Genomic DNA, 12,739 nt, shown 5'->3' with positions numbered 1-12,739 from the left:
CTACTTTTATTGCCTTAAAGAATGTTCAAAAAAACCTCCACACCACAAAAACCTTAAGGCAAAGAAAAAGAGCATGTATCCATACTTCGATTTCTGGAAGTTGCAACTATGTACTTCCTTTGCAGAAGTTTTTTAAATTATTTGGTGCAATACTAGCTATAATTTTTATTTCTTTATTTTTTTAATAATATTCATTCTGCAATTCTCAGATGAAGCATTGCAATTTTACTATTCAGCTCACAGTAAACACACTTAAAGGGAACATTAATCTGTAATATTTCTTTTTTTGTTTGTTTGTTAATGTGACCATTAAAGAAAAATAAAAAACAGATCTCCTGAGACAGTTTGGAAGCAGTACAAGTTGTCATAGAAAACTGAGTATTGTAATATTTGTCCTGCTTTCTGGCATATACGTTTAATTTCTTTTCTCAAATCTTCTAGACATTTATTTTGCTGTAGATCACCAAAGACTCACTCTTTTTCTATTCTTACGTTAGTGAGATTGATCTCTACCAGTTCTGTAGCAATAGCTCCATTGGTCAGACTTTGATGGTTGTCAATCACTTCTTCAACTCACAGAATGTGTATATGGACTAGGCAGCTCTGTAGTGATGACAAGAAATACATTGCAGCAGGTTTTAAGAGACTTGAGCCTTAGTTGTTATTGTCCTGGTCTTGGATACTTTGAACATGCATCTAAAAGGCAACATTATCCGCACCCCTCTGAGGCTTTTAGGATGGATGTACCATGTATACCATGCTAATGTGCAGATCAGTCTTCTCTGGGGGCTTATGTTAAACTTCTGATGTCACAAATGAAGATGTGGTTCCTGGTCCCCTCTGGTGTATTTGTGCACATAGGCAGGCTATCTGCAGAAATCCAGAACTGGAACAGTAGGCGTGCTGTTTCAAGTCAGGGTTGAAGTGCCTTGGGAGAATAAGGTTAGGTGATGCCATTTGAGCTCACTTGTCTGTGTAAGGCTGGCTCAAGCAAATGCCGGTATGTGCTAGGTTGGCCAGCAGCTATGATATTTTTCTTTTAAAAATAAAGAACTAAAAAAGGGAGTGAGCATTTACATTCACTGATGTTAATGAGTTGAGCCATCCCCAGTGGTGAGTAGGTAATATGTATAGAGGAAATGACACATGCAGTGTATTCCAAAAACCCCTCTGTTGTTAACAGAGAACAAAGGCTACTCTCTAGAGTATATTGCAGTTACTGTCGTATTCCCGCCGACAAAGAGAAAGCCTTTCCTAAATTTTGTAGTTTTAGTATTCTAGTGCATTATTAAAATACAAAAACCTTCCACTTTCAACTATGTTGCTAAGGGAATTGCTATTTCAAAATACTTTTCAATATATTTAAGCTTTCTGTACAGCAATTTTCACTGTTATGTGCAAATCTTAACTTGATGATAACAGGCAACATGTCTGTTGGTGGGGGGCAATTGGTTTGTTTGTGAAAGACTTAAAATATAAAAGTAGAAAATGTAACAGATTAAATATTATGCAGTGACATCTAAAAAGTTTTTGCCTAAAATGGTGACACTTTTGTTCTACATTTTAAGAATGAATATGTGTTCTCTGATAGAAAATGAATAGTGTCATTGTATTGTATAATTCTGTAAACATTCTTTTTCTGCAAACATCTTAAAGAATATAAAAGCCTGTTTCTCTGGAAAGGGAAATGAGTTGAAATAGGAATGGAGTTCTTGAAATCCAAAAGATAGTACCTGTATTTGCTTCACTGCTTTCTGTCTCTTGGTTTAAGTACTGAGCAGACCTGCTAACTTAACTTTTGTTGCTGAAGTGTTACATAATGTGTGTGGGAGTTCCTGTCAGAAGGTAATTAAATGTACTGGATTTAAACACTGATTTCCTATTATCCTTTGCTGTGGACTTGTAGTTAATGTTTAATAAAATAATTTGCTTTTCTTCATCACTTTTGTACAATAGGTGCAATGCTGTGTTATGTAGATGCATTATGTAAGGGTAAAACACTTCCTTTCTCAAATGTAAGAAGCAGCAATATTTTTGTTACGAACCATAACAACAAGGAACTAGAGTAACAAAACCTCTTGTGGCTTAAGCCAAATGTCCCCTTAAGTCCATCATGAATGGTATTCCATCGCTTTTGTTTTTCTAGTGACAGTGATGAAGAAAAATCAAGAAGAGGTAAATCTCCCAAAGCTGAATTTAAAGATGAAGAGGAGACTGTGACAACGAAACACATTCATATTACACAAGCTACAGAAACTACCACCACCAGACACAAACGCACAGCAAATCCTTCAAAAACCATTGACTTGGGAGCAGCAGCACATTATACAGGGGATAAAGCAAGTCCAGAACAAAATGTTGCTGCTCATACCGCACAGCCAACAGCAAAGGTGAGACAGCAGAGCACAATAAAACATGACTGGAACCAGTTTTCTTCTAACCTCTGAGACAATTTCTAGTTTAGGATAGAATTTTTGTTATGCAGCCTTCAAGGGAACTATTTTATCAAAAATGCTTAACTGGGATTTTCAAAGGCAGTGGAACAGTTTAATTACCAAATGCCTTTTTGTGTGATTGTTTTAAGATGTAGAATTTTTTAAATGTAGTCATTACCATGTTTTACTCTCTTCAGGAAAGCAAAGATAAAATCTTGGCCTGAAGTGTGAAGGATTCTCTGAACCTGCACACTTATTGACGAGTTATTGAGTTCTTCAGTTACCAGAAAAAAACCTGAGCCACTAGCTGTTCACTATTTGATTTGAAATTTAGCCAGCTTCCAGTGATTGTTGGCTTCAAAGACAAATCTGCCATCTCTCCAAAACAAAACGAAGCACCCAAAAACCCCAGAAAACTTCTCAATGTCATTTAAGATGAGTGATGACATCATGAGATGAGATCTATTGTGTGATTTCTTCTTCAGGCTTCTGTACCCTCTGGCAGCAAGTCATCTAATGACCTGGTTGATCTGTTGTTTGATGGAGCTAGCCAGCCAGTCTCAACAGGTAGGCACATTTTGGTTTTATTTTCTTAATGCATATTTTGAACCATTTCTGAGGATAAGCTTGTTTTTTGTTATATAGAGTGGTAGATAAATTGAGAAATAAATACTCAAAAAATTTGGAGCTGCCTAGAACCTTTTGTAGCAAGGTACTTTATGTGCTATTGCATGGGACTAATAAATGTTAGCAGCACAAAGATTAACTGCCAGATCAGTCTGTCAGAAACTGTGTTTGTAATGCAGTTATTTATAATTAACTCTAAAAGCAAGTGCAATCCATTCACATTCAAGCATTTGTCATAGTGCAATTCAAAGGCTAGGCAGCTGGAAGTGGATGATCTTCATATAAGCTTTCATCTAAAATATATGGTAAACTTGTTTCTTTATCTTATTTTGTCTTGGCACTTGGTTGATCCCAACCCTAATACCAAAAAGAAATTACTACCTAAAAGTAAAATTAGTCACTGTAAAACATGTCGCTTCGCTCTCTAAATGTGCATTTGAATTTTAAGTCCATTAACCTTCATATGGACTTATCCTTACGCTCTCAAAATGCAGTTTCTTTTTAGGAGTGTGTTAAATTTCAGTGCCTTGCATGCATGATTGATAGAGGAGTTCAGGGGTTTGGTGGTTTGCTTTTCAAAACCTGCTTGTTATTGTGCTTACAGTTATTAATATTGACAGTTTTGATAGTGGCTAGCGTGGAATAGATAAAGGACTTAATCTATTTGTGGTCTAATGGCACAGTTGGGAGAGAGTTAACTGTGGGCAGAATTTTTGTTTAAAGATCACTTTGAATAGCAAATAAAATGTGAGCGTGTGTCTTTACATAGATAGAAACCTTTCATGTAACTTCTCTCCATTACAAATAAGCAACTTCTCTTACTATATATGAGATCATATTCACATTGTTTGTAGAAGTGTATGTGTGTATCTTGGGGACCACAGATAATCAGCTCCGTCTTTGTTTTAAAGACAATGTAAAATCACAAAGAAAGTACCAAAAAATGGCAGTCCAGAGTAGCTGGAGGCCCACATGTGTGGCAAGGTGGCTGCATTCGTGCATATGTAAAAACTACTCTTACTGACTTCCGTTCTGAAGTTATACTGCTTCTGAGTGTATTGTAGTGGGACCCCTGTAATATGTCACACCAGGTATTTTTATTATAATGTATGAGCAAAGCCAGTATTATGAGCACTCTGTGCGACACAGTTCCTTTCATTATTAGGCTACCAAAATGCAACCTCTGTAAGTATTTAATAGAATATAAAATATGTCAAAACTATTGGAGGGGAGGGAAATTGACGTGGTAATTTAGTACCAGAGATCTGTCTCAATCTTTTGTTTCTTATTTCTGGTAGATCTTTAAAACTTTGTTCACTTTTATTTTTGGGAAAGTAGATAAAGTTTATATGTCTCTTCTGAAATATATATTAATTCCTAATGGCTAAGAAATAAAATTCATCTCATACATCTGTATTTTTAAGCACAAATGCCCCCAAATTTAAGGAACAACTTATTTTGCGTTATTTTCTGTTTTATTTACTTCATATACAAAGGTGTTCGTTGTACATTGGAGTTACCACAGTTCCGTGGAATTTTAAGATCCTGGATCAGAACCACTAGCCCAAATCAATATTGAAACTTCTCCTATCCAATTCTTACTTCTATGGGAAAAGAGATTAGAGCCCTTTTTGGTTTTATTTATATACATATGTATATATCTTTAAGTATAAAAATAAAATCACATTGAGAATAGATGTCTCCAATTCAAAGTGAGCCTTCCCGTATTTCAAACAGAACTATGGCAGCTTCCATATTACGGTGCATTTGAATGTTTCATCAGTTTGGTTCTTTGCTGTAGTAAGCCTTTTTCCTTTTTGCCTTTTTTCTTCTTTTTCCAAAGCAGCATTTAGAAATGGTGTTGAGAAGAGGCATATTACCAGCTGGTCCTGCTAAATAACCTCTTTGCTGACCTGGGAAGGCAGATGGAAAGGGTTCATTTGTAGTGACAGATCTCACATGGGAATCTTTGAGGATAGCTCATGTTGAGAAGATTAGCACTGTCCTTCACGTGCAGGTCACTTGTTATGACCACTGTTCCTTGCAGCACAGGGTGTGGGAACATTCCCAGTGTCAGGCAAGACACAGGGAAAGGGTCAAATGCAGCCTTTGATCTGTCCTGTGAAGGAACTGGCAGGGAAGTCATGTGAATTCAGGGAACTCAGAATTTGCTTATCTATGTATTTTCAGGTGCAGAGATGTAGAATAAGGTTGGTGAGGCTTAGGGGGTTACACATTACTAAAGCAACACAATTTGTACCTAAGGGGGACGGTTGGTTGCTGTAAAGGAGCAATCTGTTTGAGAAGATGTAGAGTCTGTGGTTAGACCTGCTGGAAGTAATTTTTTGGGTGTTACTGGAGATGGGGTTCTTTAATCTTAGCTGGTGATACCTTTCTTTAGAGAGTTACTGCATTCATTTAAGCTCTGCCACCTTTCTCTGGAATTCAGTTTTGTTTGAAAACAGGCAATAGAGGTGGAGTAAAAGTTGACTTGACTGAAAATGTTAAGGGGTTATTTTGGGTTTGAACCTAGTTCTGTTTTTAAAATTAAATTAATCCCTAGATATTTTGTCAAACAGCCCAGGGATAATAGGCGTAGCAAGAGAGCATTGATTTTTTGAGGATGTGGTTTGAGAGTATGTCATCTGTGTTGCTCATTCTGCATATAAACTCTCAAAGCATTACCCTGTTCTGAACTCTGTAAGGACACATGTGATGAAAAAAAATGATTTTAAAATGTTCATTGCAGTAGGCAGAGTAAACATGATCAGAACAGTTTTTTAGCTTGATATTTCACTGGCTCATTTTACCCTTTTTCATTCTCAGGTTGCAGTCGGTATAAAACTTGTATATAAACATATGTAAGATGCTTACTAGATTACTTCAGAATTTGTGTTGAAGAAATTTCTTAACTTTGTGTGAAATCTTCTCCCTCTTGAAAAGGTGGTAAAAGGATTTCAGTAGTGCTATATTTCTGAAAATTCAAAGAGACTATCCTTGCATTCACTTCTCATGTTTTATATCATATGCTACATGCTTGGCAAGAAAAGACATTTCCCCTTGGAAGAACAGTCGCCTTCCTGGCAAAGTCTACAGTAAAAATAACATTAAAAAGAAATACAAGTACACATGTATTAGAAAGTGAATGGTTCCTTTTATTACTGCTAGCCATTTATTAAAAAGGAGATGGTTCTAGTTTAATTAACCCAGTTGAGAGTAGCAGATGGGGCAGAATGTCTTGCAGCGATAAGACAATTCAGAAATGGCACCAGATGTTGGAAGCTGTCCCTGGTGGTGTTTGAGTGCAGCACAGATGTTCCAGTCCCACCTGGCTAGTTTCTAAGCACTGCAGGCTAAGCAGCTGTGATGTAACCTATATAATGTACGCATAACACTAAAAGCAAAATAATTGAACTGCTGCAGCTTCTTCTAAGGGTGGGACTGCTTGGAGGTGAAATCTTTGAGGACAAACAAATAAGGTCAACTTCTTAGCTTTCTCAGGTCAGTGGAACACCTACTTAAAAGCAGTATCAACAATAATTAGATGATTTTTTTTTGGTAAACTGTCTTTTTTGTTGTTTTTTTTATTTTTAAAAAAAGCAGCTTTCCAATATGGTTCTTAAATCTTTCTTCTGTTTTTATACCTTGGCTCTATTTTTTAAGTGAAAAATTGTTACTATGCTGTATTCAGAAGTTAATAATTTATATGCTGTATACAAATGTCTGGTTGGAAAACTTAATGTTCCTGCTGTAGAAAGGAAGCAAACTTATAAAAAAATGAACACAAATGCAAGCTCTGTCCTTGAAATCCCAATTCAAGATCATTGCAGAATCATTCATGCTTTAAGCAACACAAAAACTAAATATAAGGCGACATGTAATTTTTCATAGTAAGCATAATAAATTAACTTTTATACAATAAAAATGCTTGGCTTTTATACATTATGCTTCTAAAGTTTTAATTTTACAAACTGCCACAAACTAGTAGCATCCCTCACTAGTTAAAAACTTGTTAACCTTTTTAATCCTGCCATATTTATTTTTAGAGATAGCAAAAACTTGCGTATTTTAGTTCTTCCCTAGGAAAACAAAGTTGCAAGATCTGCAAGACAGTTGGAAATAATCCAGTTTATTGTTGCTCAGGCTTGTATAAATATAGTGTGGTGATGAACAGGAAAAACAGTGCTGACTTGGGGAGCAGAATCAATAAATCCATCTTGCCAAATACAGAACAGCTTTTCTTCATAAATCCCACATGCAGTTGTTGCAATGGATCTTTGCACAATCCTGTAACAGCATTTGGCTTCATTCTGTTTCTAGGTGGATCAACTGACCCATTTGGAGGATTTGCTGATTTTAGTTCAGCTGCTGCTTCAGCAAGTTTCCCATCATCGCAAGGTAGGATTAATTTACGGATTGAAATGCTGTTTAAGGGCAGAAAGAGGGGAAAAGATGCCACACGGCATTATTGAAAGTCACTTCCCTTTCCGGGGCAAACTGTGTTTATGTAACTGGACCACAAGTGCTATACTGAGTATGGAAGATATCTACTGTCTGGCACTGCACATGTCTCATTGGACCTGAAACTTTTCATGAACTTTATTTCAGAAAAATGTTAGTAGGAGTTACAAATATATCCCTGTTCATCTAATAATATAAGCATATAATAAGACTTAAAACATAGCTTCAAGTCTAATTTTGAAACGCACTGAAATAAGACATGACTTCTGAAGTGGAAAAGTAAAACCTGAAATAACCAAGTGTGGGTCTAAATGCTGGCTGAAGAGTGCTCACTAAACAATTAAAAAAATAGCCCAGCGCGTCCCACTTTTGCAGTTGTGGCCAAGGAGCTATATTAATTGGAGTTCTACAGTGATGAATGCTTCAAGATGACAGTATTTGTGTTTCAAAAATGATTGGAAAATTGGCTGTAGTGACGGGACCATTCACATTATTAATCATCATAGTCTTACCAGTGTTTTATGTAAGGTTATTCAACTATTTTATTTGCAATAAAACCCAGTCATTTTTCTAATACTTCAACTAACAGTTTGAAAGTTTTTCAGATACAGGTAGGTATTAATTATTTAAAAAAAAAAAAAGTTAGGTGCTCTGGTAGGATAAAAAGACTTGCATGAAGTGCTTGGTAGTCTGGTTGGTTTGCCTGTGATAATGCTGTGAACTGAAAAGTTGTTAGAAGGGTTTTATGTTGCTGTTTATAGTTTCTGGACATGTGCAGAGGGTCCAGATCAGTCTTAAGAACCTTAGTGTTATGGGCAGGACAGTAAATTAAATGGGTAAGTTGAACAAAACCAAAAGATGGGATCATGTTCAATGGAAAGTAGCAGCCCACCTGTGCTAGAAAAAGAAGAGTCCCTAAAGATGTCCTCAGCTCCCACCTGTCTCCTAAGATTTTTAAAAAAAAAAAAAAGTTTCTAATTATTTAGAGGCACACAATTATGTTGGCCTTGTCAGATGGCATAACAAGGGGAGCCTAAGACAGGCTATTTCCAAAGCTTCCAATGATGTCTGGGTTACTATTGGAAGGCCTGGTTATGTTGGAGGGGAATTTAGTCAAGTTATGTCTTCTATACACAGTACAACCTTGCCGATGGCTTTTGAAGTTGCATATATGCATTTGCAGCATGAAGTTGACCAACACTTTATTTTAGCTTGGCTAAATAACAATTTGTTACAGTCTTTTTCCCTTTTAGGAGAAGCCTATTAAATAAAAGATGTCTAGACCTTACTTAAGTCAGGCATGAACAAGCCCCTGCCAATCACAAGAGCAAGGTTTTAGTAATGCTTGTTGAGACAGCAATTCGTTTTGCCCTTGCCTGGTTGCATGGCATGCAGTTTAGAGCTGTTGTGTGTCCATACGGTTGGCTCAGTGTATGTGCAGTCATTTTGCCTGCAAACATACAAGCTATTACGCAGACGTGGCCACCATCTGAAAAACGTTTCCCTTAAAATTGGACTGAAAAAAAAAAAAAATGCTGGTAAGCCACCTAAAGCAATCAGCTTCCTTTTGGTGGAGTGTTTTTGGGAGCCTACAGTGCTACCCAGACAGGACAGTGCTGCAAACGTGGAGTGGAGGGAGCTGGCTGGCTATCTTTTGTGAAGTTAATTTGGGCAGCAGTGGTATTTGTGACTGGGGTTCTCAGCCAGGGTGTAGGATTAAGTCCAAAATGAGAAAAGAATAGCAACAAAGTTGATCAGCAAATCTACCTGCGAGCCAGCTTTTAGTCAGCATGTTTATATCTCTTCCTTTATTTTGCTGTGTTAGGAAAGCTGTACTGTGCATGGATTGGTTAATACACCTTTAATTTGCTTGTCAGGAAAGAACAGCTCTAATTTTTTTATAGGCTTTCTTAGTCGAAACCAAGTTGTTTTGCAAACACAAAGCCGCCTACTATGCAAATAATTTCTGTGTTAATACAGTCTAAATTGATACAATCCTTTATCTGCATTAATATGATTAATCTATTCCAATCACCATTATGCAAGGGACAAGAAGTCTTGTGAAATGATTAATCATTCCTGAACAGCGTAAGCCCCTCTAGAAATCTTTTCCTTCTTGATTAATCATCTTTGAAGTTCTACTGAAGGGGCAAAACCTTATCCCTTTTACCCCCACTTCCATTATTTGTGCTCAGTGCACAGGTCTGAACATAGAAGGAGCACACTCAGCATTTACTTATCTATCAGGAATATTTAAAGTAGGTTTTAATTTTTAATATGTAATACTAATTGAAACATTCTAACATAGCCCCTCTTTGTGAAGGAGATCAAAGCAAATGTTCTAGTAAGGCCCTAAGCTAATGAATATTAGTCTACTTTGTGCACTGAAGTTGTTGGCAATACTTGGATTTTGTGAACAGATTTACTCTCCTATTCTTTAAATTCTAATGTATTGGTAAAGATAAAGATGACTAAAGGTTGAAGATGTATGTTGATAAATATTTACATGGAGTGTAAAAGACTACTGCAGTTACCTTTTGAGTGGGTGGAATACAGTTGTAGAAAATTGCTACGGATGGCCATTATAGAACTAGCCATTGTATAGGTTAGGAAGTAGAAACTGGTACTAGATTCATCTATCCCAGCTTTACATGTTTGAATCTTCATTTGCTCATCTAAAGAAATTCAAGGAATGATTTCACTGTTCATTAGAACTCAAAGTTCATTTCATATGGCAATGACATTGCTTGTGACTTAGCTGAAGTAGCAAAAGTTTATCAGTGACATAATCAAAAAGCTGACCTGTACAATGGCCCAAACTTGGAACACAATTCACTATGTAGCAATGAGAGCTGTTTAAATGGCGTTGCTTTATTTTTAGCATCTCCTGTAGATATTTTTGTAAGCTTTTCTTCCCCTATCACTCCTGTGAAGTAACCCTTTTCTTGTTAATAGAAAAACATGTGTTTTTAGGGGAGATAACATCTCCTATTTGACTCAAAGGTTATGACATATTCTCAGTTCACTGGTTTGTGTCTCTGGACATCTGTGATCCTGAAATAGGTACCCTTGCAGTTGTCTACAAATAGCTTATACTGTTAGGCTCTTCACAGTAAGATACAGAGAGCGCTGTAAGTTGCTGTGTTTTCATTTAAATGCTTGTCTACAAAAACCCTGGTATAGTGAAATGAAACAAAGTTTAAGTGATGAACTAAGAGTTCAGCAAAGCTTCTGCTGAGAGAATTGCTAGATCCAAGATTGAATTTCTGCTTCAAGCCAAGGCAGTTAGTTCAGGAATCAAATTTAGAAAACTTAATGTGTTTTACATGAGCACTTCATGGCATGGGAAGAAATTATTCTTTACCACCTCAAATAAGAATTCCTTGGCAACCTGCTTTCACAGTTCTGGTTTTTATTCCCCTCAGCATTGTTTTATACAAAGAGCTACTAATTGTATATAAGCAAGTTTCGAAGTAGTTGTCTTTGTTTTATCATGATGGAATTTGGTTTATCAAGTGGTTCATTCCTGACAACTGTTCTCTCAGCAAATACCAGAGCAGAAATAAAAAGTTGATAAATATTATCAAAGTTCTAGTTGTTGTTTTGACTAGAGCCTCCAATCTACCCCTAAGTTATCTTTCAGTTGTATTTCAGCTAAAGAAAACCTGTCCCTACTTGTCTTGCATCCACAGGTGACATGTTATCAAACATCCTTTTACTTTCTGTGCATGGGTGTTTCATGTTTCCTTTGCTACCTTGTTAAAATTGTTGGAATATTCATGAGAGGGAATGATGTCCAGATGGAGGTTCTACCTGCAGATGTTAATCTGGACGGACACAAATCAGCTCTCATTTGTTTCAGCTCATGGAATATGGCATTTGCTCAGTGCCTTTCTCTAAGTCTTCTGCCTTTCTTCTGTCTTCCTTCCTCCCACACTGTTGCCTTTCCTTCAGGTACAGCAACAAGTGGAAATGGAGACTTTGGTGACTGGAGTGCCTTCAGCCAAGCTTCTCCTTGTCCCAGTGCTTCATCTGGAGAGCTCTTCAGCAGCACAGCACAGCAGCCAGCTATAGAGCTCTTCAGTAGCTCACAGCCAGCTTCTGGCCAGCCTCCAGCTGCTTCAAATTCTACTGACCTTTTTGATTTGATGGGCCCCTCTCAGACAACCATGACCTCTTCACAAAGTATGAATTTCTCTATGATGACCTCCAATGCTGTGGGCATCAGTTTACCCATGTCAAGGTCACAGGTATGCTGCTATCTGTACAGTTTGCTAATGACCTTCCTCAATTAATCTTTTGCCTTCTCCTTAATCACAACATTGAAAATGAATCCATTCCACTCTTGGAATCCATACCTAGTCACTCAGATGTTGCAATAAGCATTTTGTAAGAAAGTTTTGTCCAGAAATATTTGAGTAGTCTCCTAAAAAGACAAGGTGTCAAATGTTCTTGGAAAGCCTCCTTTTATAAGCTAGTCTTCTCTCAGATGGTCTTCATTGTTCTATGAAGTGTTGCTGCTTTGCTGGGGAACACGAGGTTGATGATATTTTAAACCTTAAAGCCATACTTCACAGAATGTTATAGGTTTCCAGCCTCAAGTAGATGGAGGTGAGGACCAGTCTGTTCTCCAAAACACAGAAGTGCCTGCTTCACTGGAGAGTGTTTTTGGAAACCATAACAGGTCAGCTTGGTGTTAGGAGGAAAAAAATCAGTATGTTTGAGTTCAAAACTTGACTGCAGATGATCACTGTCATTCCACATATTGATATGGGAGCTTGATGCTAGCTTACAAAATATTCTTTTAACCCATTCTAATGGCGTAACAGCACGTGGCAACACTGCTTTGGAAGAGCTGAAGTTCATGGCTAAAAATCTCATTGGCTTTTTATTGTCTTCTGTGGGAAAATTAACACTTGTTGTTTAGTCGTGATTCCTATTGCTAAATTGTTTCAAGTGGATCCCAACAAACTTTTCTTTTTTAGCCTCTGCAGAGCGTGAACACTATGATGCCGAAGCCTAACCCTCTTTATAATGCAAGCACAGAGATGGTCCAGAAGAATGCAAGCAAAACTCTACCCTCAACTTGGTCAGATCCCAGTGTAAATATCAGTTTGGACAATTTAGTACCTGGGATGCAGCCTTCCAAACCACAGCAGCCATCACTTAATACCATGATGCAGCAACAAAGTAAGTGATTATTGCACTGTTTTGCA

The 12,739-nt window shown here is 37.1% G+C and overlaps 1 protein-coding gene across 1 annotated transcript in view; it reads left to right on the top strand.

Moving 5' to 3' along the window:
* Nucleotides 1-12,739, top strand: part of CLINT1 (clathrin interactor 1) — a 53,522-nt gene that overhangs the window by 38,571 nt on the left and 2,212 nt on the right. Inside the window, exons 7-11 of the mRNA XM_052816276.1 lie at nt 2,147-2,390; nt 2,921-3,002; nt 7,383-7,460; nt 11,478-11,773; nt 12,509-12,713. Coding sequence (XP_052672236.1) covers nt 2,147-2,390; nt 2,921-3,002; nt 7,383-7,460; nt 11,478-11,773; nt 12,509-12,713 — 905 coding nt within the window. The remainder of the gene's footprint in view (nt 1-2,146; nt 2,391-2,920; nt 3,003-7,382; nt 7,461-11,477; nt 11,774-12,508; nt 12,714-12,739) is intronic.

This window comes from Harpia harpyja, chromosome 20 (genome assembly GCF_026419915.1).
Source record: "Harpia harpyja isolate bHarHar1 chromosome 20, bHarHar1 primary haplotype, whole genome shotgun sequence".
NCBI classification, from domain to species: domain Eukaryota; kingdom Metazoa; phylum Chordata; class Aves; order Accipitriformes; family Accipitridae; genus Harpia; species Harpia harpyja.
Note: the sequence above shows the minus strand (reverse complement) of the source record. Positions and strands in the feature narration are given on the sequence as shown.